The 27398-nt window shown below is 39.9% G+C and overlaps 2 protein-coding genes across 11 annotated transcripts in view; one reads left to right on the top strand and one right to left on the bottom strand.

Annotated features, from left to right (window-relative positions):
- Positions 1 to 413: 413 nt before the first annotated feature.
- LOC102455665 (E3 ubiquitin-protein ligase RNF170-like) lies at positions 414 to 16832 on the top strand. The gene is made up of 6 exons (XM_006133506.5): positions 414 to 546; positions 7351 to 7426; positions 11426 to 11534; positions 14743 to 14816; positions 15330 to 15440; positions 16504 to 16832. Exons 1-6 carry the CDS (start codon positions 509 to 511, stop codon positions 16807 to 16809), a joined length of 714 nt encoding a protein of 237 aa, XP_006133568.1. The 5' UTR covers positions 414 to 508; the 3' UTR covers positions 16810 to 16832.
- A 2295-nt stretch (positions 16833 to 19127) lies between these two features.
- The window catches only part of FGGY (FGGY carbohydrate kinase domain containing), a 312982-nt gene continuing 304711 nt past the window's right edge, over positions 19128 to 27398 (bottom strand). For 7 of the 10 annotated variants that reach the window (XR_012905874.2, XR_012905876.2, XR_012905877.2 and 4 more), the window contains one exon: positions 21467 to 21491. Coding sequence is in view for 2 of the 10 variants with exons in the window: in XM_089780444.1 (XP_089636570.1) it covers positions 19868 to 19949; positions 21430 to 21491 (144 nt within the window). In the remaining 8 variants the exon portion in view is untranslated. Of the gene's footprint in view, positions 19950 to 21429; positions 21492 to 27398 lie in introns of those variants that run through there. The other 3 variants (XM_089780444.1, XM_075936090.2, XR_012905875.2) reach the window with 2 other exon arrangements.

Here is a 27398-nt window from a genome sequence, read left to right as displayed (position 1 = left end):
CTGCAGAATTTATTTAAATAGTTATGCAATTTTAAGCTATCAAATGTCTGGCAAGTATTAAGCCTGTTTCACCACAGAATTCTAGCTAATCTCTTATCTATACACTAGATAGGCACCTACTGTATCATATGATCACAACACTAGTGGCATGACCTTGATTGAGTTAATATTTAAAAAATAGCAATGCAATATTGCAGTTACATTTGTGTATCTTTTTAATCACGTTTAAAAAATCTTTGTTAAAAGTCTAGAGGACTTTGGGGGAGGGAGGTTTAAAAAAAGAGCTAAGTTGCTTTATTTGAAAAGAGGTTTCTTTCCTCAGTGGAATTTAGACAACCTAAAAAACTCTTGTCATTAGGCAACCCGGTTAATCATTAACTGAGCTGAAACCTGCCTCAGTGAATTGTGTGTGATGACCGCACATCATGACACTTCTCTGTCAACGGGCGGAAGAGACAGGTCGTCTAGCTGTTAAACTTTCCTTCACACAACTATAATAAAAGTAGAAATGCTAAGCCATACTTTATGCAGACCTTCAGAACCCAGGTAGGAAGCATGCTTTAGAATGATTATTGTGCTCTTTTGTACTGGAGTAAACATTCCATGTAAAAAGATCCATAGTATTTTAATTACTGGAAACCCAAATTTAAATCTGTTTTTGAAAAAGAGGAACTTTGGCACAAACCAATTCCTCCTTCCTTACAAGATGTCTAATATTTTTAATTTGCTTGTGGCCAGGCTTAATATGTACGGTCAAATATTTACTGTCAAATAGTTATTCTGTATAATTGCTGAAAATTATGTTTTCATTTGCAGCCCAGTACAATCAGCTCTTGCATTTTATTATTATTTATGTGCCTCCACAGCAGCAATTTTAAAAGCACCGTACTTTAAACACAGCCACAGCTCATGTGTGACAGGGGTTTGGTTTGACCCTGAGATAATATTGTACTATAAATTCTAACAAATTTAAACTTCAGAGTGAGGAGTATTTTAATACTCAATCATGTCAGATGTTCCTTACAAAAAGCACTAACAGTTAACGCTTTTCATCTAGATAGAGCTTGCAAACTTTAATTAATGCCCTTAGAGATAGGCAAATATTATCATTGATTGTTTCAGATTAAATAAAAATTGCATATATGAAACTGAGAGATTAAATGCCTTTCCCAAGACCACTGAAACAGAGAAAGGATTAGAAATTCTGCCTCCCCAATCAAGCTCTAATAACTAGTTGACAATTTATGGGTGCATTCTTCTTAACCATATGCAAAGCACAACGACAGCTAAACAGTACGAGTTAGATTTTCAGAGATCTGTCAGTACCCACAGTCAGGAGCAAATTTTTCCACCAAAGAGCTCTGTTTGCATTAGACCCTAAAATAGTTGGCCAGATTGTAAAAATAACTCAGCTGTCTTGAAAATCTGACACTAAGCATCATATTGGGAGCTTCTGGAGGCTGAACATCTGTGAAAATCTGGCCCTTATTTAGGTGCCTAATTGTCAGTAGAACTCGTTTAAAAATCTGACTTATAAGGACAATTTTTAAAATGGAACAACTAAACCAACCCATATAAACCTGTAGCAACTATAAGATTTGATAGCAAGCACTATATTATCAACATCCAGCGTATACTTCTTGTATTTTTAATATAATAGTCTTCAAAGGCTGTCACAAGCATATGTAGCATGAAGAAGAGGTTCTAGCTCTCCCCCAGTAAGGAATAGTTTTACTTAGAAAGTCTCTTAGAGCTATCATCAATTTTTTTTTCTGTTAAAAGGGACATACTATGGTTAAAAATCATAGCCTGTATTTTCTCACTTGGGCTTGTAATGTTCACAACTTAAATCTGTATGTAGGCATCTAAAATAACTGTACAGGCAGTCCCCGGGTTACGTACAAGATAGGGATCTGTAGGTTTGTTCTTAAGTTGAATTTGTATGTAAGTCGGAACTGGTACATATTGTACGGGAAACTCTAGCCAAACATTTCTCCAGAGCTCAGTTTTATTCTCCCATACCTCACTTCCCTCAGTCCTTTATTCTCAAGCTGAGGTGTCTGCTATAAAACAATAATTTACTGTAAGACAGATCTTCAGCTGGTATATAAACTGTAAAAGCTCTATTGATGCCCAAATGGATCTCTCCTATTCATACCAGCTGAAGATCTCTCACTGTGTATCTGCCACTAGTGGTCACTAAAGAATTTACTGCTCTGCACCTTGTCCTTCTGTGGCTAGAGTTCATAGCAAATACTACTGGCCTGATTCTGAACTCAGATACACCAGTATAGATTAGGGAGTAACATATTTGAAGTTAATGAAGTTACACTAGTGTCAGATGAAAATAAGGCCCCATGTTTTGGCAGCTTCTGGGACAAGAGTTAACATTCATCTGCACCCCACGTCAAAGACCTTGGATTGTTTGGTTCTGCCTCTAATGTATACCCCCACGTGGCTGGCTGACTCTGGTTTCCTGGTGATGTCCAGCAACAAGAGGACAATCATTACCAGTTTTTCACATTACAGTTGCCTGGTGTCCAGTACTGACCCAGATAGTCTGGTATTTTCACCTCCTGTCCGGTAAAAAAAAAATTCAGAAAATACTGGACACCTAAAACGTCCAGTATTTTCTGTTTTCTTCCTTGCCAGTAGGTGAAAATACTGGACACTTGGCAACCCTACAACACACTCAGCAACCGGGCCCAGCCCCTGCCTCCCTGGACCCCATACCGGCACCCTGGATTCCCCGCCAAGCCCCCCCGGATGCCTCCCCCCTGCTTACCTGGTTCCGCAGGGGCTTGTCTTGTGGCTGGAACAGAAAAACAAAATGGCCACCAGCAAAAAAGCCTCTTCTTAAAGGGGCCAGGCTGATATTTTTATTTTTTAATTTTTTTTTTGCTTAATAACTGCTGTTGTGGTCCTTATTTTTTCCTCAACAACTTTGGTCTCCTCCTTTTTTTTCCCTCAACAGAATTTTTTCCCGGTGGTTTTTTTTGGGGGTGGGAGGGTGTTTGGTATTTTTGGTTAAACCATCTGGCAACCCTATTTCACATGTTAAAATAAATTAAAATAACCTTAGAATAAGAATATAACTATGATTTATGTTTTATTTTGTTTCTTGTCTTAAATTAAACTTCCCAGAGGGATAGAAACAATAATTAAATAGAATAAACATAAACAAAATGGGTAAGGAGTAAACGAGGCTAGCAAATAGAAGAATTAACCTGCAAGGTTTGGGAATTAACTGTTACTAGGTATATTATGATGCAATTTGATGAGTTTGATAAACCTGGAGGACTGTATTAACAAGGACATGTGCAGGTCAGTGACAGACTCCCTTGTCACATTCCAACTCTTTCCCCTTTGCTGAGACCTATTATAGATGTTGGATTTAGTTCAACTTAAACAGATGGCAGCTCTGTTTCTTTTTTTAAACGAATGGTCACTTTAAACTACAAAGGGGAGACTCAGGTCAGAGATAAGGAGGCAGCTTTTCTCAACTCACTTTTCATGGGAGTAGGCTGGCCCCATTATCCACAGCCCTTTGCACAGCTGAAACCTGCCCAATTCCGGGCCTCATATTTCCATTTTTAGCACGATCGCTATAGCAATCCAACCAGCTTCTAGAAGATGCTTCTCTTTAACTTGCAAAAACACTTAGACTAGAATTAAACCTCCAGGCACAGAGCTCTAGTTACAGCACAATAATATATCACATTCACGGTGCCTCAGGCACTGCTAGCAGTTCACAGACTCCCACCTTAGCCCGTGTGCATGCAGTCTGACAATCAATCCCTTAATGAGTGGTTTCAAGTACCACCCAGGGAAAACCAGCCCAGATCCTGCAAACACAGATACAGAGCTTTTCTCAGGACAGCAGTGATACTTCCCAGCAGGTGTGAAAGTAATTTAAGTTTGTTACAGGCGCTGTTCTGTGGGGGGAGGTGATGTCAGGGCAGGGGGTTGGAGATGCGGAAGGAGTAAGCAGGAGTCAAGGTTGGGAGCTGTGGGGAGGGGATCAGCGCAGGGAGCTGGAGGTATGGGGGTGCAGGAGAAAAGGTTTGGGGATAAAAGGGATTCAGGATGTGGGGTGTGCAGGATTCAGGGCAGGGAACTCAAGGTAGGAGTCTGGGGAGTTCAAGGGTATGTGCAGGATATTGGGCAAAGGCAGCATTTCAGGAGGGAAGGGGCTGCAGCAGCACATACAGGTCCCAGAAGCCAGGCTGGGAGTATGCCACCCATCCCCTTGCAGTTTCTTGCTGGAGCACTGCATGGGTGCATCAGCTTACTTTCACCTCTGCTTCCCAGGGACAATTCACCTGAGTAGTGCTATACATGCCCACCTTTGTTTCCAGGAGCAGAGTCCAAACATCTCATAGGCCCACGTGACGTGAGCAATATTCAATATAATTTGCCCTTTTTAAATTGACTTTCCACCTTGTTGCTGTTAATACTTCTATGATAAGGACGCTATTTTTATTGTATTGAACAGTAAAATTGAACCTTGCCTCTGCCTCAAACATTGTGCATCATTAAAAAAGGTTAATTCTTAACAATGACAATAAAAGGTATCAAGAGAGGAAGAGAAGCTACCGGAAGAGTGAGATAAGTTAAGATACTTATTTCCTTTCCCAGCGATGACAGTTTATTTCTATATCAATGAGTCCTGCATTGCCCACAGAGTCCTCCTTTCAGAAAGGTGTGCTTTTAATTGTCCATGTATAAAGGCTGCATAATTGATTGATACTCACATGCTACATTATGTGTAGGGTATGTTCCTACTTCCATCTGAGTCAACTGCAGTTTTGAGGACATTGAATTCAATGTGAGCAAGCACAGGCCCATGAATTTTTCAAAAAAGCAAATTTGTTTCCCTTCGGGGGAAGATTTGTGAGTAGCCCTCCGCTCACCATGACAGATATCAATTTTGGTTTTTATGATCTCTTTTATAAATCCCAGTCCACTTTTCTATAAATATAATTAGACTAAACATAGGAAGTTTGGAGAAATACCACTGCAAAAGGAACTCAGAAACAGGGTCAAGCATCCTCTTTTGTTACCTCGAATGTACAGTCTGAGGATGACCATGAGATCACAACACTTAGGTCAGGTCTAAACTAGGGGACAAAGTTGAACTAAGTTATGCAACTCCAGCTACACGAATAGCATAACTGGAGTTGACATACCTTAGTCTGAATTTCCATGTCCTCACTTCGGGAGGTCGACGGGCAATTCTCATGCTAACTTCACTTTCTCCTCATGACTGGGTGAAATACTCGAGTCAATGGCGGTGCGATCAGCAGTCAATTTAGGGGGTCTTTACTAGACCTGCTAAATCAAACCCTGAGAGATCGATCTCTGAAGCGTCGATCTCCCAGTAAGTGGAGACAAGGTCTTAGAGTGGATAAGATTTATTAGATCACTGACTCCATTATTTGGAAAGGATAGTATATGGTCTTTCAGTATCTCATGTAGACATATACAAGAACATTCATACAAGAAAAAGTGGTTTTGTACCGATATATTAAATAGATTTAAAACATCTTTGAATATAAAATATGGTATTTTTCAATCTGTCCCTGTCAGCATCTATTCATCTTGTGTAAATAATTATGCCATATACCACACTAGGGGGATGGCTACACAACAACATTATTTTAAATTAACTAGCATTATTCTGAAATAATTTAGTCGGTGTCTACACAGCAGGCAGTTATTTTGAAATAATGTCAAAATACTGTCAAGCTGGAGGACTTTTTATTCCGACTCCTATAGCCATCATTGTACAAGGAGTAAGGGAAGTTGGAGGAGGAATGCTCTATTTCAAAATAAGTGCTGAGTAGACACTCCCAATTTTGAAATAAGCTACACAATTGATGTAGCTCAATTTGTGCAGCTTATTTCGAGTAAAGCCCTGCTGTGTAGACACACCCTAGAAGTATGGAAGCCCCATGTGATGAGACAAAATTCACTAATTAGTTGTTAATCAGACAGCCTTTTTCCTCCCCAGCTGCCTTAGGGGCATGGGATGTCCAGCTCCCATTAATTGTAACAGGAACAAAGTTTCTAAATGCCTTACACAGTTTTACCACTCAAAAATTACGAAATCTATCCCAAACACTTCTCTTTGTAGCCAATGAATAGAAGTTTCATGTTCTAGAAAGCCCTAGTCTTCTTTCCCAAAATGCAGGTGCAAACATTTAGATCAAGGATCAGTAACATCTTTCAGGCATGGATTCTGGTCTCCGATACACCAGTATAAATCTGGGGCAGTTCCACTGGCAGCTTCAAAACCTGTCCCTCAGTCTTTGACTGTGCCAGGGAAAAGTCAAAGCCATCGTAGCCATCATCAGCACGGTCCTCCTCTGGATAAATATGTACAATCTGATAAATTCCAAAGGCTGGGCAGGGCAGGGAAGCAACAAAAGCTCATCAGAATTATTTTTAGTTTATTTTAAATGTCCTGTTTTTTACGGACCTATTCACCAAGCCAAAAGACGATCAAGGGGGATTGAAAAAGCCATTGTAATGATTACTAAAAGCCTAGACCTACACCCTACACAGCAGTTCTATTCTAAGATGTATATCTAAAGACCGATACTAGATTTTGTTTCTACTTCTGTATACGTCTAAGATTTTTACAATATATGGCTAAATCGTGCAAGCCTTCCGCATTTTGAAACCAGTGATGTCAATTAGGGTTTTTATCTCAGTAAAGCTGCTGCCATTCTATTCTGGCCTTTTCTTTTGGTGGGAAGTTTCTCATACTGCATGAAATATACAATGAAATAAAATAGGATCTTAGTCTTGCAATTGTCACAATGTGGGTAGATGTATGAATGGTATAGAGCCTCTGGGAAACCAAGAAGGCTGTATAGATGCAAGGGAGTGCCTATGAAGAGCAACGTGCAGGATCAGGACCAAGAAAGTTAACACATGAATCTTTCTGTGGTAAGATAACATTGCAGGAATAGGAGAATCTTGCCTTTCCCTTCATTCAAAAGTAAATATCACGAGAAGATAAATAATTGCTTGCTTGGTAGCACTGTATTAAATGTATTTGCTTTATGTATATGTCCTTAAGGGGGAATCATTGTCAAATTGTCATCTAACTTTGTTTTTTTTCTAAATATGATACACGTCATGCTGTGAATATAGTGACTATTATTTTCAATGTCTCAACTTGACATTGAAAGGTAGCTCCTGCTAGAAAAAAGCCTATCTCTTGATGAGTTTATGCACCTATTTGTGCAATGACACAGCTCGGAAATTGGGACTAACATTGCCTGACAATATGGTAACATCAAAGTCGATCATTTTCTAAATGGCATAAACTGTTTTTTACAGGTTTGCTAATTTAAGTCAGCAGAAGATGAGTCATCTGGAAAAAGAATGTAAACATTTGCCTCCTAGGAATCCTATTGTAAGTTCATTATTTTAAAACATATTTCAATATAAAATATCTAGGCAATTTATACCTGTTGAGATTCCAGAGGTCAGGAGAGCATTTCAGATTTTCCATCAGTTACGGTCTGGGAATTCTGGGTTTCCCTGGATTCAATAGCTCAGTTACACAATTAGAAACACATTTGCTCCCTTTCTTGTATGAGACAAAAGCTTAAAGAAATGAGCATTTTATTACTTTTCAGACTAAAGGCTGATACATAATCCAATTAGGTAAGATATGCAACGTGTAAAAAAAACTACAGACTTTCGGGCAAATCCTCAGCTGTCATAGTTCTATCAATGGAGCTGTGACCATTTACATCAGTTGAGGCTCTGCCCCTTTAAAGTCAAACTTTGATGTAATAACAGTGTATAAATACCCCCCATGAACCATGGCGGGCGCAGCAACGTTAATGTGCCATGTCTCATGTGTTTTTTAAGTTGTTGTGTTAAAATCTGTTTACCACGAGGCAATTTTTTCAGGGTTGTGGCTGCTGCAGTTGTTTGTAATTCCATTTCCCCTACCTTCTTGGGCTACCGTATTTTCAATATTTCAGAAGCTAAGCACGGTGCATCCTGGTCAGCACTTAGACAGGTGATCTTTAAGGCAAACCCAGACTGATCCATGACATAGTGTTGGATTTTTGTTGGGTGGCAGTCTTCTCCTAGACTGTTGAACTAGTACCATTCCAGAGTGCTCTGTCCTGCTGGAGAAGTCTGTTCTGATAAGAGGAGAAACAGAGAGGCTTGCCATTTGTGGTCAATAAAACTATACATAGTAATTTTTTCAAGCGTTGTTCCCAGGAACCTGGACAAATTCTCGTTGGGTAATTAACATTCTCCCCATCTTAAATTATTCTGTCACGTAACTGTGGTATATGACACTTCCTGTCCTAAACACATTATGTTGCTGTGCGTTGTTATTCCTCTCCAGAGGTGGCTGCATTTCAGTAGTGGGTGAAATAATTCATATACTGCCTGTAGAAGACACGTGCCAGACACATTTACAGTATCATGACTAAGATGAAAGAAGATTTTGTCCAGAGTTTTGATGTTTTATTTTTAAAAATGCATTCTTAGCAGTCCAGGCCCCAGGACAACACATCAATGGGCCTCCACCTGCTTCCCTCAGAGGGAGCCACAAGCCACTCTGCTCTCCATCCAGAGAAACCCTGAGCTCCCCCTCTAAATCAGAGGACCCTCTGGTCAGTAGCTGCCCTATCCCCCACCTGCATTGAGGTGCCCCCCACATCCAGCCCAGCACTGCCCCACAGTGGTCCTGTGCCCCCTCTCAGCTCCTTTCTCCCAGCCTACCCCTGCTTGCACCCTTCTGCTCTTTTCCCTTCCCAGCCCAGTTCCTCAAGCCCCTTGGACCCTCGCTCCCTGCACTCCCATGCCCAGCTTTACCCCCAGAGCTTGGCTCCCTTCTTCTCTTCCCATCCTGGCCCTCTCCTCCAGTCCCAGCCTGGCTCTTCCCTCCCTGCTCCTCCTCCTGCCCTGCTACTCAGTGGATCTGTGCAGGGTTTAAAGCCGCAGGGAGCATCTGCCACCCCCCCTCCCCCGTTGTCACTGCTGCTGCTCTACTGATCTGAACATTGGGCTTAAATCGGCAAGGAACTCTGGGCTCCCTTCCCGCCTTGTTGCTCCACGAATCCGAGCTCTGGGGCTCCCCGATGCTGCTGCCATGCTACTACAGCAGCGCTATTTAAAAGGACCAGATCAGGGCTGCCATTACCGTACAGCAGCCCCAGACCCTCTTAATTTCACCGGGCTCCTGTTCAGTTGCCCCCCTTTGCTCCTTATTTAGAGGGTGCTGATTTTAAATGTATTAATGCAACATACTGATAATTTTAGACCACACTGTGGCATGGATACCTGGATTCAAGCTCCATTGTTTTGCAGAAATGCATGTTAGATGATTTCTTTTTTCTTGGAAGCGCTACATTCATAAAAATTAAACCTATGCCTGATTTTTAAATGTGATTGAATCGTCATTCATTTCTCTGGCTCTGGCTGATGTCTGGCATTCAAGGTTCTAAGTTCCATTTTCCCCCTTTATCAAATCTTCCATAAATAGATCAAATATGTGTGGAAGTGGGTTCATTGATCTGTCAGGAAAGTGTATGCCAAGGTAGTGTTTGAAATACAGGCCAGAGCAAACAAGAATATTGGCACTGATCATCTTGTTGAGCAATAAGATATGACAAGCATACGGTGATCTCATGATAAAAATCATATCTATCCCTGATTTTTCTCTGTGGAAAAAAATCCAAATTTTGTCCGTCAGCATAACCCACAGTTACTTCACACCACTTTCTGATCAAAATTCAAAATGAAATTGTGGAATTGACAGTAGTTCTCCTTCTGTACCCTTTGTAAGTACGTAAAATGTGAAAGGCAAATGGTATTACCCTCTTTCAGCAAGATGAACTTCTGTGGGAGCAGTTTCCCAAATTCAACAGGTATGATATGAAAATTAGAATAACTTCATTTCCAGGAGGACAGATTGACTGCACTTTTATTAGATTTATGTCACTGGCTGATCTAAGAGTAGCCAGGACAGATGGTAATTAACTAAATGCAAGATTTTCATTGATCTGTCTAAACAGTATGTGACACGCACATACTTTCTCATGATCCATTACAAACCAGCTAATAAATCTGAATAAGTGAAGTTGGAATAAATTTTCAATGATAGCAAGGATTTGATGATATGTGGTTTTAAAAAAAATCACAGGTTAGTGGCTTCCTTGCCAGTTATTCAGTAAGGGTGAGTCTACACAGCAAAGTTATTTTTGAATAACGGCCGTTATTCTGAAATAACTATGTGAGCGTCTACACAGCAATTCTATTATTTTGAAATAATTTTGAAATAACATGGTTTATTCTGACTTCTGTAAGCCTCATTCTATGAAGAATAATGACTATTCCGAAACAGCTATTTCGAAATAATGTGTGTGTAGATGCTCCACTTCTGCTATTTCGAAATAGCCCCTCACCAGGGCCATTCTAAGTTATTCCTCCTGGGGCTCTAAATCGAGATAGCACATCAACATTAGGGAAGCCTGCCCCAGACTAATTTTGAGGCTTCTCTGCAGTACAGACATGCTATTTCGAAATAAGCTATTTTGTAATAAGTATTCTCGAATAGCTTATCCCAAAATAACTGTGCAGTGTAGATGTAGCCCAAGACAAACATAGAAGATATGAGTATAATGTCAGGTATATTGGCTTTTTAGCAATGGGAAAGTGAGTAATTTTGAAACAAACATCTGGAAACCAAGGTAAGCCTTATGATCTTCATAAATTAGAATGGTAGGCTAGAATATTCTAGAGATATTGTAGTAAATGAATCACTACCTAGGCCCTCACAGTGCTCCTCTGGAGTATCACACTGATACTTTGTCACTGATGACAAAGGTAGAACTCGTATCATGCTGCTCTAAAATCATGTCCTCTATTTGGCAAATGGAGACTCTTCATGTGGTATTAGCTATAAAGTATCTATGACACACAGTTGACAGGTAATGATGCCATCCTGCAGTAAGCAGTAGTACATGCACACCCCAAATAGTTCATTCCAATATATTTAAAAAGTTACTGAGGAAGATGAAGGAGAACAACAGTGGCAGAGAAGGGCCAAACAATATTTCAGCAACTGAGGAAGAATTTAGGGCTTTGAGTTAGCAGCAACGCTGAACCGGGCAATATAATGGACTAAATCCTTTAGAGCCTGCAGTACATAGGCATGGTTCTAATCCTTTCTCTGACACCAATGCCATTGTGACAGTGGCTGAGTCACTTACCTTCAGTTTGCTTCATTTTCCGCATCTGTTGTGTGGAGATGATTCTTCACATGGCTGTGGTGTACTTAATGTTTATGAAGTTGTTTGAAGGCTAAATAGGTTATTAATAAACTGAACGTGTCATTCAAAATGTGCATCCACTACAAAATTTTGGCTTTTTTCTCTTTTAGGAAGCTTTCAGACATTGGCAACCCTCTTACCACAGTGATTTGAACTGCCCAATCTGTCTCCAAACTGCTACTTTCCCAGTAGAAACCAATTGTGGACATTTATTTTGTGGTAAGTTTTCCAGATTAGCATGCACAATGCTAGTGTAAATTAGTATGTATACCACACACATTACTGAAATCTCAGAAAGCATACATGTGGACCCATGCCAGAGTCCGTTGGATCCATGGGAATTCTGCCACTGCAAGTAGCATCATGCCCACTCTTGTTAATTTTAAATCACTGGAAAAATCAGCAACAACATATTTGTTTCCCCACTGCCTTTACATTCCCGAGGTGGTGGAAAGGTTTGAAATGCCCAGAAAGTCTCGAGGCAATAAACAAGCAACAGCTATATCTCAGAAGCCATCTTATATTGATCAGTTGCAATGGAGTCCATCGCATGCGAAAAAAAATAGTAAAGAAAGATTGTAATAATTATGTGACAACTAAGAGTACAAATCCTACATTTTTATAATGTTACAACTTTATAGGAATGCTAAGTTAAGCTCACACAGAAGCTAAGAAATGAAAAGTTGAATTTATAATGTTAACTCACATACATTGCACACATAGGCCCTAATTTTGATCTTACAACTGTCTATACTGCTGCCATTGAAATACACTTGAATTTCCTCTGTATAGCTAAGAAAACAATTGTATAGCTAAGAAAACATCTCTCTCTGTGGGTATACTTTTAAATCCACCATTCATAATGGAATTATTCTGATCATGTTCACATTGGTATAAAATTGGCATGAGATTAGAATCAGGTCCAATGTGTGCCATGAGGCAAGTTAAAATTACTAGGAGAATCTGAACACTTCTGGATGTCTTATGAGTGTATAAAATGGTAACCCTACTGTTACGTAAATGCAAGTTTTTATATTTCCCTCTTTTTTTTAAAGATCAGGGAAAAGTTGAAATACCAGGTGTGATTCCCTAGTGTTTAATTCAGTTTTTATGTTCATGTAATTATTGACTTCAGTAGAGTTATACAGGTATAAAACTGGAACATTCCATTAACTGATTTCATGATATACTTCCATATTTGCATAGTCAGAAAACTTGTGCCACTATTCTGTTCTGGCAGTGTAAAGGGGCCTTACAGCAGATGCAAATTACATTTGTATCCAACTGATACTTTAAGCTCCCTTGACAGTACCAGAATTGTTTAAAGAGATTTTTAGTGTAAATGAGAATAAGACAATCAGACACTAATGTTGTCATAAGCATTTGCTGAAGAGAGTAATGGGACCATCTTGTCTTAGGACATCATCATATAACAACTACTATGTGTTTAGGAAAGAAAAGAGATCTCAGCAATAGATGTAGGGAGATGCATGAAAACGTGCTGGAAGATTTATTTTCTATTACAGAAACATATTTTTGTTTCTAGAAAGTCTCATTGTTCTATAGATCATCCTGCGCAACTTGTTCAAGAACACTACTTCCATCTCCACAATAAAAAGCACAGTGCAAATAGGAATTACCAATTATGAAAGTCTACATGGGAATACTTCAGGATTCTCCTGTGTTGGTGTACATCAAATGGTTTATAAAATGCACACTGAGAAAAAGATCTTGAATTCGATCCAAGCTGGAACAAATATGAGCAAAACATATGGCCACAAAACATGATTCACCTAATATCAGACATGCTGCATTCTACAGATTTTCAAATGAGGAGAAAGACATAGCAGTGAAGAATAATATCATATTTTCTTCTCCCTGAGGTTTATTTCTCCTTCTTTCTCTATACTTGATTTTCCTTCCTGTATCATTCTTTGCTCTTCAGAAAGGTGATCCCACCTAATGGACTGCACATATTGTGAAATACCTGTACTTATATAGAATCAAATCTTGTACAGTATTGTCTTTTCATGTCCTACATGAATAAAACTTGAGGGTGGGGTTATAAAAAAGTGCAGCATAGGTCTAAATTTGCTCTGACTATAATGCTCACCTAGTTTCCATCAAAACAGGATTAGGTCAATGCTGAGCACTTTTGATGAATCCCACTCTGATGCAGAATCTTATTTTTTTAAATTTGGCCATCCCATAGCGTTTTAAGAGGATTAACTGGAGATTTACAGAAAAGTCTGAATTTATTATTATTGGTAATACATATAGTTCTCCTCTGAGTTTTCATTTGCAGACTCATTTTGAACCATATGTTCAGGAAGTTAAGAGGAAAACTGATCTTGAACCAATATTTTTTTTTCTAATTACCAATAACCACAAAATATTTCACTGGAGCTCCATGAACTCCCTCAAAAAGCAGAATAGCAAACTTGATTAAAATGGGATTTGGTCTAATTTATGAAAACAAACTGACACATGAATACCTGAACTTCAGAGGGGCCATTCCCTTCCTGTGATCCTTCACAAAAGATTCAGCATGTAACATTTTTAATGGCCAGTTTGCCTTTTTAAAAGCCATTGGAAAGCTGAGGTTTGTTTGATTGTGCACTGAGATCCCATTGTCTTCAGGAGGACTTGCCTGGGCAGAGCAATCTGTCCATGCAGTACAAGGATTAAATAGTCTGTTTTCAAAACTGAGCTTTTGCACATGCAAAGAAGCAGCAGCATTTTAAAAAATAAATAAATAAACTACATTCAAACAAAAACAAATGTAAACTATTGCAGCCATTGTTTCAGAAACTGAAGTAAGGGTCCTTTAAAAAAAACTTTGGACTTTTGGGCCAAATTTAACATCCCTAATAGCGTTTCTGCATCTCAGATATTGCCCTCAGCAGCGCTTGTGCAATCGCTGTGACCTCAAACTGTACTTTGAGTTATATTTGTACAATCCTTAGTCTTCAGGGAAGTTGTGCAGATGAAACTGGGGATGTAAGGACAGAGGAGCTGCCTTGATAACCATGCAGGTGGAACTTACCCATTCTCAAGATGATGAGGACAGAATTGAGTCCAGCAGCTGGGGCAGTTCCACAGAGAAGACCACAGTACAGAGGAATACAAAACTTCTTAGCCATGAGAGCCAGTTTCTCATCTTCTTATTCACATTGATGGACAGCTTACTCCAAAAGTGGTCCTGTGGCGGCCAGAGGGGCTCTTTGGGAGTCAGATCTTCAGAGTCTCCCCTGAAAGAGGATATATGGGTCTGAACACAGAGCAGGAACAGTGCCATTTTTACACAGTCACTTTTCAGAGCGGAGCCACATTTTGATGGTCTAGGCACATATGACAGGAGTAAAGGGGGATATTCACTTAGGGGGCCTTCCCGTAAATCTGCTTCACCTGAATCTTCTTTTTGTAGGTGCCTGTCTAATTACATACTGGAAACATGGTTCCTGGTTAGGAGCAATAAACTGTCCTCTCTGCAGACAAAAAGTAAGAGTAATTGCTATTCTATAAATCTGCTTTTTGACGGTTAGAGAATTGAGAGGAAATACCAAGGGTAATATTTGTGCAGCCTCTTATTTTCTAGCATCTCAGAACCAATGTAGGCTGGAAAGGCACTAGAGTCATTTGCCTCTATCATTTGATGCCTGTCATATCAGGGAATGCTGTAAAATATCGAATGTGCCTCCAGTGCTTTCCCCCATATAGTTTGTTGAATATCTGGCATAAATATTTCATAAAGCCAAGACAGAACTTCTTATCCCCGTCTGACCCTTGCCAGAGGCTGCACATTATATTGAGAGAACATGCTCTCCTTTCAGAAGGAGAGCGTTTGCATGTAGGAAATGAAGTGAAACTTGGAGCCAGGCAAAGGTTATGATGACAACAATATTGAGAGGCATAATAAATTGCAGAAGGGTATTTTTCTTAATGCTGAAAAACCTGCATTGCTTTACATTGAGATGTATTGCTCTAATACTCATTTTTGTTTACCATGGGAAGGTGATTCTTCTGTGTAATGCCTCTTGTGAAAATCAACAAGATAAGCCAAGCAAACGCATTGTACATGACATCAGAGATTACAACAAGCGGTTCTCTGGACAACCTCGACATGTAAGTACGGATATTTCGACGTCTGCTTAAATTAGCCCTATTCTAAGCTGCAGTGAGCTGAATGAGACTAAACAATGTAAACAAATTTGTCAAAGTATGGGAGTTCCATTGTTGGGTGCTCACATTGTTTGTAGCTTTGTAAGGAAGTCAGCGACAGCAGGGATCACACTCCTCTTAGCCAGGTGCTCCACGCTAGATGCATTTGACTAAGGTGCTTAGGACTCTGCTCTGTGGGGCACCTTTCTGTCATTCTGGAAGGGAGGGGAAAAGTGGGGAGATTAAGCAAGGGAAAGAAAACTGAACTAGAAATAGGAATAGGAATATGCGGCTAAGCTTTGAACTCCCACAAGATCTTTGCTTGCTTCTAAGTGTGTGCTTCTAAGTCAGATCCAAAACCAGAAAGGAATGGTCATCTTTCTGTTTGGATGTGGCCTGACTCACGTTTTCAAAAGAGATCAGCAGTCAATACAACCATTATGGTGGGATCGCCAAAGGGCACAAACTGCACATAATGTGTTATTTTGAAAGTCTAGTCTTTATTTTTAGTATCTGAGTGGAAGCTGAGTTCTGCTGGAAAACGCTGTCTCTGAATATTGGAAAGTGAAGGTGTGTCTACATTGCACCCTTAGCTCGAAATAAGCTACGCAATTTGAGCTACACAAATTGTGTAACTTATTTCAAGTGCATTTCGAAATACCTTATTTCATAATTGGGCGCTGTCTACACAGTGCCAAATTTCAAAATAAACAGCTATTCCAAAATCCTTGTGGAATAATGTTTACAGGGACGTTGGAATAGTGTACCTATTATTTCAAAAGATATTTTGAAATTATGAGTGAGCTGTCAAGACGCAAAATAGCTCTTTTGGGATACCGGAAGTATCCTGAAATAGTGCTGCAGTGTAGACATACCTTAAGTGAATAATGTAGTTAGACTTAGAATTAGAGGTAAATTTTGCATTTAAGTAATTTTAGACTAAAACCTTTAATTAGAAGCTTATCTGGCAACCACGAATTAGAATGAGTGAAAATAATATCTTAATCTAATGCAACTGAATATTTAGTTTGCAGATTACCTTTATGACATGCCGCTACTCCTAAATCTTGCCTTAAGAGGAATCTTCACCCTGGGTGGTCTTGTATGGATTTTCTTCCTAAGAATTGTTGTTTGTGCCTTTGGGACCATCATGTGCTTAACTTCCCGATTTGACGTCATGCAAGAACCTCTTTGTAGAATCCTCGCAGCAGTTGATGACCTAGTTGTCGTTTTCCTCCTTTTAATTTGCATGTTTAATATTTGCCAACAAATGGAATCAGAAGGTGTAAATATGGAAAGTTCTACAACTCAGAGCATGCTGTCAGAATCCTGATAGTCTCAAACTTCTACTTCTTCATGGACCTTCACCAGATTGTGTTAGGCTGCTCTAGGACTCCAGAGATAGCGTGAGATGGACTGATTTTTGAAGAACATTCTAATGTTAACTTACAGTGGAGAAAGAATCAATACACTTGTCATGGTCAAGTAGTTAATTTGTGCAAATGCTCACAAAACTAGGTTTTAATACAACCATGTATTTACTAAGTTCCTGCAAAGTGGAGCAGCATTTTATGTGACTTCCCTTAACATACAGCACCTAAAATGACAGAGTCTGGGAGCTATGCACAAAGTCTAAAATTGCAAAGCCAGTCACTTTGTACCTGAACAATTTTTAAGAAGCCTCTTTACACGAAACTAGTTACATCCAGTTTTATTTTACAAAATGTAATTTTGAAAACCTAGATAGTCTTATTACAATAAAACTTGTTAAGACATCTCATGTGCAGTATGGGGAATAAAATGTCAATTAGGTGGTTTTTTAAGAGGCTATCTGTAGGTGCTTTGTGCCACCAAAGCTTATTACAATAAGAAATCCATTGGATTATAAACTTTCCCAGGCATCTGACTAATAATGATAATCTTGATGTTAAAACAATGAGAATGTGTTCATAATATTAGTCTGAATCAAAATACAAAATGAAAGTACTATAGTGAGAGTGACATAAAAAGGGTTTGAAAGGATTTTGCAAGAAATCTGAACAAATCTTTATTCAACTCTCAAATAAATGAACACAAGATACAAGTTTTAGTATTGTGTGCTAAAATAATCTGTGCACCTCAGTTTTAACAAATTCAACATTGTTATTCAGTTCCTGTAAACTTTGTGTTCTTCCTGTAGTTTCCTTGAAAGGTCAGCAAAAAAAAAAAAAAAAAAAAAAAAAAAAAAAAAAAAAATCAAGACCGATTTTTTTATTATATAAATTGTAGGAAGCCCATGACAGATTTTTTTTTGCAAGTAGTTAAAATTATTGGGATACTGAAAGAAAACACTGCCTTCTGTACATAGATAATCTGTGATATGTACTGAGACTAATGGAACTACACTTCACATGTTACTTGTATATAAATGTGTATATGCATATATATCTATATCTATATAAAATATGAATATTTATTGTTCACAACACAGTGGTCTCTAATAGTCATATTCATTGGATTGGAGAAGAGGGAGCATATTCAACTGACATAATTTTTATCATTCTCTCGAAGTTCATGCTCAGATATACCAATACTGAACACCACTTTTCTCCATTGTTACTTACTGTATTGTGTTCCCCCACTTTAAAACCTTATACTGTCATTATTTTTAATTATGAATGCAGAAAACAGAGAAATCTTTACTCATACTAAGTACTAAAGTGAGGGCAACAATTGATTTTCCATAAGTTCCAAGGCAGGAAGCATATTGTTTCTTTTTTTCTTTTTTTTTAAAGTCACCAGCTGTTTTGGAGCACTACCAACTACTACTAACATTCATTTTTTATAAAGAAACTGGCTGTTATTTTTTAAATACCCCGAGTATCATTATTTGCATGTAACTTGGCGTGACAATATAACTCTGTGCCGTTACTAAAGAATGGAATTTCTATTAAGCCAAATGCATAAAACTGAAGGTCATATTTCATATAAATGTGCTTACAGGTTATTGCTATTATATGGTAAGGGCTCAGTGTGAGAGTGGCCAAACAACAGGCTGAGAGCGTGGGAGTGAAAAATGTTGTTATTGGTGAGCTAAAACAGAGCCATAATTAGTTTTCATGGTTTGTTGTATGATTTTTAAGGCTGCTAAACTACTCTCTATTCTCCCCTTCATGGTGAGTGCTGTCTCCTTTGCTTCTGAAACAGAATTAAAGCCCTAACTTGCTGGGCACTGGTATTAAAACAAGAACAAATACACAAATCTAATATATAAAGGAGAATGTTTGTATGTGTGTGTGCTAATAACTTGGACACTATGGGTGTGTCTAAACTACATGGCTCCGTTGATGGAGCCATGTAGATTAGGCTGATCAGCAGAGGGAAATGAAGCCACGATTTAAATAATCACGGCTTCATTTAAATTTAAATGGCTGCCACGCTCTGTCGACCAGCTGATGATCAGCTATTGCCGGAAGCCTTTGTCGACCGGCACAAGTTTCATGAGGCATACCTGCGCCGGTCGACAAAGGCTTCCTTGTCGACAGCGGCACATCCAGACTGCCCCGATCTGCCGACAAATAGCTGATCATCAGCTGGTCGGCAAAGCGTGGCAGCCATTTAAATTTAAATGAAGCCGCGATTACTTAAATCGCGGCTTCATTTCCTTCTGCTGATTAGCCTAATCTACATGGCTCCATCAACGGAGCCATGTAGGTTAGACACACCCTATAAGAGCTACTGCAACCAAACTTTGCATGGGATAACCTTTTATCCAGGAGAAGGTTTTAAGATACTGTGGGAGCAGGGCTGGATTAAGGGGGGACTAGCTGGGCAGCTGCCCAGGGCGCCAACCTATGGGGGGCACTTGATTGAAGTAGTAAGGAGCACCGCGCACCTGGGGGTGGAGCCATGCATGCGCCGCGTGCCCGCTGCGCAAGTATGGGTTAGGCCGGCACTGTGTGGGAGGGAAGAGATGAGACACCAACGCCTCTCTCCGGGGCTGCACAGAGCTTGGCAGTGTGGGGAGAAGCGGCTTCCTGGGGGAAGTGGCGGGACCAGTCACTAAGGCTGGCGGAGGGACAAGGAAGTGGAAGGTGAGCTCGGTTGCCGGCGACAGGCACACGGCTTCCTTCCCCCTCCTTCCTCTCAGGCTCCTCACCTCAGTTATATCAACTGTCAACTTATATTTCAACAATGTACGTATACTGACAAAGCGTAAAGTTGGAATTGATTTGGAGACATCTTGCTTTTCACATGGACAAGTTTATGTTGCGTGTTCAAGATTTTAATTAAAAAGAACAATTTTGATTTCAGCAGAATGACACAATGAGACAAAATTCTTACGAACTTTCGATTGTAAACCTCTGAAAAAATCTACAATCCCTGTAGTTTCCAGACTCTACGACTGTTGATTATACGCCTTGCATGATGGCTTTATACTCTCTCTGATGTTCAGCAAGTTTCAAAAACACTTCATACTTCTTGTCATAAAATCTGTTTAAAAGAATGAAACACATTTAAAGTTCTGAGGTTTAAATCTGCATGTTTACTCTAACCAGGCAAGCAGCTTTAACTCTGTTATAAATGACAAGTTTTATTGGCAGTAGATTCCTGTGTTTTGCCAGAGCTAGTTTTTACCCAGACACGTGATTTCAAGTTATAATTAAGCCTTTTACTTACCCTATACCTAATTTTGATTTTCAGACATTCTCCCCTATAGCAGAATTCTCTGCTGGTGTAAATGAAGGCAAGTCCGTTGCATATTATGACATATTGCCCATTTATATTGACCAACAGAGAGAATTTAGTCCCCAGGTCTAATTTTTTTCAAATATACTAATGCCCAATGTTCCATCTAATTTTTTCATCCATGTGTGGAAAACATTGTGAAATGTGCACCAAGGCACTAGTTGTAGTTGCTGTGGGCACTCTGCTAATCAGCTGGGTGGCATCTGAATCTCTCCTGAGTGGCCACCCAATTGCTCAGCTTACAGGAATCATTGCTAGTGCCTCTCCTACATTTAGTCAAAACCTCCCTATTCTTTGGGCTGTCTCGCATTAAGAGATACCGGTGACTCCCAGCTGCCAATGAAGCTGAGAGAAAGCAGGATTTTCACTCTGCAAGCCTGGAGAAAACTAAAGCAGTGGCTGTATTATGTACAATAATTTATAGCTCCCCTGCTCACAGAAAAATGATCTGCTCCCTCTGACTGACTGTTAACGTTTTGATTTGTACTGCATTTTACCTCTGGCTGCCTGTTTTCCTTCAGAAACTGCTGGCACACACTTATTTCAGTTGCTAAACTGTCTGAAAAATCAGGCTCTGGATAGTACATGGATCTGAGTCTCTCCAAAGTGAGTCTTATCAGTGTACATGTGGATCTTCTAACAGGCCTGCAGGTGGAGCTCACACACTTCTGCACATTCATGGCCTGCACTATAGAACTGCCATCTCCTTGAAGGCTACTGCTACCACTATTCACATTTAACCCCAACACACAATGATAAGGGTTAGGCATTTTTACTCAGTGGAAGAGCTTAGAGTGTTGATGCAATTGTGAGGGGTCCATGGTTGGACTGGAGCTGTTCCAACGTAACATATAAAGCACCATAATACAGGGCCCTACCTACTTCTGCACCTCTGAAATGCTGAGTGTCCTTATCTTTTACCTGAAGACAATTGTAATACATGGAGATCGTACAGCTAGTTTAAGAATGGGTAAAATTTTCAAAGCACCTCAGTGATTTGGGAGCCTACATCACTTCCGAAAATGGGGCTTAGGCTCCTGAATCATTTAGGCGTGTTTGAAAATTTTACTCCATATCCTTTACCACTTTGTGACATTTCCCTGTCAACTTACAATGCAAATAGGGAGGCAGATGTCATTGTACTCAGGCCTAGAAGGAGACAGGCATTTATTTGGTTGAAGTGGTTTCTCTCATTAAAAAAAATCAAATCAAAAATCAAAATTACCTTTTATCCCCATGGTTAGGTCGCACGATTTCCCCAATTTTTCCCATTCTCTCCATGGCCTCCTGTTAAGAGAGAAATACAAGCTGGAAATGCCAATTTCAATTTAAAATACTTTTTAACGAGAACAAAGTGTTTCTGGGGGAAAAAGACTGATCAGAATACTGCTAATGTACTTTGTTTCAGGTTAACAGACCGATGTTTTAAAATATGTTCGATCCCATTATATAGCAGAGAACAAAGTACTATGGACCCTCAGCCAGGGAAAAATCTGTTCCCCTTCCTTAGTAAGACTCTGGAAAAGAGAAGACTGTCTTTTATTATTTATGGCAACTACAGGAAATGTTGCACACTTCCCTGGGGAGCTGGTTTTTCTAATAAAGTGGTATTTTAGAAGAGATCTCTTAATCCTTTTTCTGAAGTATGGATTTCCTGAAGCGAGGCAGGCCAAAGTGTGCTCCAGAAGCCAAATGCAACTCATGAAGTGTTGCAACATTGCTCATGGCTCTCCTCATTTTCTAGTATTCAGCTGCAGTATGTAGAGCACCATACTGATCTGCTAAAAGCCAAAGCAAAGCCAGGTGTGGAGACTGAAAGAGGCTCCTCTTGAACAGTCATGCTGCCATCAATAGGACTCGCTGCAGGTGTCAGGGTATCCATGAAAGAAGGATAGTTTTGCAGGTCTGAGGGGTAAGTTTGGGAGATTCACAAGAGTAGTCCTATTGGAGTTAGTTGGATTCGTTACCTCATGATTGAGGGAAACAAAAACATCAGGGGTTGTACTATTTCATAGTACAGCATTAGAGCTACCGTCCACAGGCAGATCAATGTCAACAAGCCAAAGAATCATACAGATTGAATCAGAATATTGCAGGCTTTTTAATTCCCCAACCAGAAGCCTAAATCTGCCCTGTTATTACTGCCTATAATTCTGTGCTCAGAAGCCTTGGTTGTCTAGTGGTTAGTTCCCCCTCCAGTTTCCATTCTCTTGTTTCCCCAGCCAGAAAGGGGCAGAGATGTCTGATCCTTCCCCTTGGCCAAAGACATTGTAGTCCTGGTTCAATTGGGGCCTTGCTGGGCCCTCTCTCTCCACCGGGTCCTGGCTCAGGGCCCTTTTGGAGATCTGTACCAGCAGAGTATGTTTTGATCAAAAGTACTTTGGCTCATCTCTGATCCTTCAGCTGCATACACACAAAGCAAAGGCAACGTAGACAGTTCTTACACAAATTGAATCTCCCCAAACAATAAGCAGATGGCTACCACTCTGAGAATGAATCCTCAAAGAACACCTCAAAGGTGCCATTTCTGAAGAGCTGATGCATTCTCTTCCCACACACTCATGAGGACTCAGAAACCACAACACACAGCTCCAGGCTATGATTCTATCGGGAAATCTGATGTCCTTTTTGGTTACAAAAATTAAGTCCATGTTTATGTAAAAAAAAGGGTTACTTTCCTTTCTTATTTCCTGTTCTATAACAAAGGATATTAACCATTGCTTGGGATTACGTAGCCTGTAGTTTACAAACGCCATCAGTTTCTACAAAGGTTGTAGAGCGTTTATAGTCCATTTGAAATGAATGAACAGTAAGAAGATACTAAATAAAAAGCATTTCCTCTGGTTCAATTTAGAATACTTTCCCTCTTACGTTAGCTCTGCCCCCCTAAGTACAGTATAAACACACAATCATGAAATATTTTAAGGGATTAAAATTTTTGCATCAACCTTGTTTGTATTACTATACAGGTTTCTACTTCTAGCCACAATTCAACTGCAGGTGAATAGTGAACCTGGGAAAAAAGACTGCACTTTTGAAAAGTACAAGCAATTAACTCAGTGAAGTGACACGAGTCCAAAACATACCGCTAACTGCTCTTACAAGCTATACTATACTAGGGAAATGAAAGCACAACACACACACACCCTCCTCCCACCTGTTCTTTGAACTGCTATAGCCCTGTATGCTGTTCAGTAATAAAAAAGCCATGGGTTGCTCCTTGGATCCAGGCTTCATGTATAGGTTGAACTTCTCTAGTCCAGCACTCTGGTCCAGCAACATCCATGGTCCAGCTTGATTTTAGTTAGCTGGAAGTCTGCTTAGCATGGGTGTGGCCAAGTTTTCTGCAGCCCCATAATATTTGGTTACAACCACCAGGCCTGGCTCTCAGTGTTCTGTGCTGTCATTTAACTCTAATTTATCCCTAAATGTCTTCTAAGTGCCCAGTAAGCAGTGGAAGTATCGGTCATGCTGCTAGACAATATTGACCTCTTGTGGTTCGGCACCAGTGAGGTCCCAAGAGTGCTGGACTAGAAAGGTTCAACTTGTAGGCAGGCTTTATTTTTAAGCTGTTATTCACCTAAGGCTACATCTACACAGCAACGCTATTTCGGGATACTGGAGTATTCTGTAATAGCTATCCTGCGTCTTCACAGCAAGCTTGTTATTTCGGGCTCGCTATTCCAATGTCCCTGCAAACCTCATTCTACGAGGAGTAAGGCACATTTCAGAATAGCGCTTTATTTCGAAATTGATGAAATAAGCTATTTTGAAATAGCATCGAAATAAGATACACAATTTACGTAGCTCAAACTGCATATATTTTGATTTACGGTGCAGATCCCAGTGCAGGCTGAGCGTTAGATGGCAGGTACTTTTCGGCAGGCCTGTGTATTGCCACATGCCCTTAAACGTGCCCCAGGACACTTTGAGGCAACATGGGCTTAATTCCCCTCACTGCAATTAATGGGAATCTTTCCATTGACTTCAGCATGAGCTGGAGTAGAGAAAGTAATTAATCCCAATGTACAGCCACTCCCCGAGTTGCGAACGGTCGAGTTACAACCGTTCGCACTTACGACTAAAGCTCCCATGGTCGTAAAGGCAGTCCCCGAGTTATGAACACGACCTGCGCTTACGAACAGTGCAGTCGCATGTAACTCAATGGGGTCCGAGTTACGAATGGATTGAGTTATGGCCAAGTGTTTGGTCCGTAACTCGTTTGTAGCTCGGGGAGAGGCTGTACTAATTCTAGACAGGTTGGGATAAGCACTCTAAAGTCAAAATTGGAGGTCTCCCTTCTTCCTCAGAGTTGAGTTTCCTTCTGTCCTTCCCATGACTTCCCCTATTTTTAAATAGAACAATTGCTGGAATAATCTGTAGAGTGGGGGTGCTGAGAGCCATTGAACAAAACTGGAAACCTCGTATACAATGGAAACCACTTCAAGCCAGGCGTGTGGTTCTAGCATCTATGGCACTGGTGGGCAACTTGCGGCCCTTGGGGTTCTGTGGGTGCCCCACGAGAAATTTTGTTTACCGTTGCCCACGCCCAGGGTTGCCAGATTCTGCTGGGTTTTTTCCATGTAGTTCTTTAAACTTAAAGGGCACATTAGGTATGCTAACTGCACACAACACTGCACAAGCTGGGTGCTCCCTCTGCCCAATCAAAGTGCTGCTAGGGTTCAAATGGCACAGCCCGCAAATTCTAGGGACACAGCGCAGATAGCAAAATTAACCTTTCCCAGAGACCGTCTTGGTTACAACCATTTTGCGGCCCCTTGGGGTGAAGGAGGCCCACTCATGCGACCCACTCACTAGCATAGGCTGCCCCTCACTGACATACAGGCATACCTGCTGCTTCTTGAGCACAAGTGAATTTAAATTGAGCATGTAATCTAGTGTGGCTGTATGGCCCCTTTGGGCTTGTGTGGGGAAGGCACCTGATTATAATGGGAGTCAAAAAGCAGGATGGAGTAAGGTGTCCTTATTCACAAAACCAGAAAACCGGGTCTGTCTTGCTGCTTAGTTTTCTGAACTGATTCACCACCCCTGACATATATTTCTTATATTTTTTAAAACACAGAGGAAACTAGCACCCAAACTGCCTTTTTTAGTCTATTAGACAAATACTTTTGTCTTTTTAAATACGTCAGAGTCACATTAATCAATATTTACATATTAGTGAGCTACAGTGAACTGATCATAGCCGCCATGACAACACAGCAAAGAGAATTTTTAAACTGGCCAGTCAGCAATTTCCAAATAATATTTCATCCATGTTAGGATGCTGAAAATATCTCAACTGATTACTTGCTATAATTTCTTCTTCTTCTTCTCTCTTTGTATTTCACTGATACTTTGTTGTTGTTTAAAGTCAGGTTGGCTGTTGTTAATTTGATCAAAATACTTTACCCTCAGAAGAGATGTTATTCAGCAGTTATGAAAAAAAGAAAAAACACACTAAAATATGAATTTATAATGAAAACAGAAACAAAGGAATATTAGAATTGCTCTATTGAAACAGATTAAATGGTCCATCTAGTCTAATATCCTGACTCCAACACAGCCTTAAATATAGCACAATCATAATACTACTGTTCAGAAATAGTTTATTTGAGGTTTGCATCCAAATCCATAATGCCAGTCACCAAGAATTGTGCGCTCTTACTTTGAATGACGATACAAGTTCTTTTGTTCGCCAGTCTAGACTCTACAATGAATACAGTGATTTAAACACAATGAATTCTCTCTTAAAACAAAATATTTTGTAAAATTGCTTTTTAATCATTTTCTCTTTTCCCATAAAAGTTACACTATAAATAAACCATGAAAGTTCACACTTGATCATCATTTCTAAAGGCTGGGCAAGAGGCAAGTGAAGGGTTTATGCAGAAAAAAATAGAGGCACTGTGGAGCATAAATAAAAGAATGCATTCATGATTACTAACCCCCTTTTGTTATAGTGTCAAAGCTGAGGCAGATACAAGTCAGTAAACACCCCTGCTTACCAATGAGAAATATAGCAGAATGGCAATGCCCACTTCTGTATGTGGGTAAGAGATAAACAAGGCCAGCGGACACAATTCTCTAAACACCAACAATGTTTCACAGGACGACATCGAACTACAATGTTGTGGTAAATAATACCAGTAATGCCTGTTTGTATTTAGAGGTCTAAAGTGTATTATCTATACTATTTCCAGAGCAAACTCACTCTGCACTGATTAATGATTGAGCTGAATTCCTTTTCTAAGCATGGTCCATAGGTCAAGTAATAAATTTAGGACTATATACTGCCCTCAGTATACAACAGATCCCCCAATAATGTCATGGTGAGGTCTGCTGGGTGCACAAAACCATTGCCCATCACTGACGTATCTAAGTGATAAACCTTTAAGTGATTTATACAAACAAGAATGTATATTATTCAAACAGCTTATTTTGAACCTGCAAAGGGACCTAAAAACTATACATGGAGCAGAATTGTCCATTGGTACCATAACCCCAATTTCCAGAGAAAACACTGTTTTAAAGTATATAAAACATGAGGCAAATTCTAACCTCTGCCCTTTTAAAAATGAGAGAAAAAAGAAAAATAATCTTTCCAAAGCTAAGATGTAATGGGATGTAGCTCAGTAAAGCTTTATACACATTGGGCAGCATTTTGAAAAACAGCTAATGGAGTGAGGAGCCTAAGTCTATGGGTACGTCTACACAGCAACACTATTTTGAAATAACTAGTGCTATTCCGAAATAACTTAGTTTGCATCTACACAGCAGGCAGTTATTTCCAAAGTGTCAAAATACTGTCAAGCTGGAAGACTTCTTATTCTGACTCCTGTAACTCTCATTGTATGAGGAGTAAGGGAAGCCGGAGGAAGAGGGCTCTATTTCAAAATAAGTGCTGTGTAGACACTCCCTATTTCAAAATAAGCTATTTTGAAATAAGATACGGAACTGACGCAGCTTAATTTGCGTAGCTTATTTTGAGTTAAGCCCTGCAATGTAGACAGACCCTGAATGTTCAAAATTCCTTGGGTTGCATCTACATTGCAATGAACAGGGCTCGACAAATCATTGAATCTACTCTCCCGTCACGAGTAGATTTTAGCCGGTCGCCCTGTTCACCACAGCGCATGCATGTGCAATGTGGGTCTTGCACATGCGCAGCATGGGGATGGCGTGTGGATTTCG

Source organism: Pelodiscus sinensis, chromosome 9 (genome assembly GCF_052426305.1).
Source record: "Pelodiscus sinensis isolate ZL-2025 chromosome 9, ASM5242630v1, whole genome shotgun sequence".
Taxonomy (NCBI): Eukaryota; Metazoa; Chordata; order Testudines; family Trionychidae; genus Pelodiscus; species Pelodiscus sinensis.
Note: the sequence above shows the minus strand (reverse complement) of the source record. Positions and strands in the feature narration are given on the sequence as shown.

Bases quoted from the DNA above. Each gene is read 5' to 3' on its own strand.
- LOC102455665 (XM_006133506.5), top strand. From the start codon at position 509: ATGCTAAGCCATACTTTATGCAGACCTTCAGAACCCAG. The intron at 11,535-14,742 runs GTAAGTTTTCCA...TTCTTTTTGTAG, and splicing joins TTGTGGACATTTATTTTGTG to GTGCCTGTCTAATTACATAC. The intron at 14,817-15,329 runs GTAAGAGTAATT...TACCATGGGAAG, and splicing joins GTCCTCTCTGCAGACAAAAA to GTGATTCTTCTGTGTAATGC.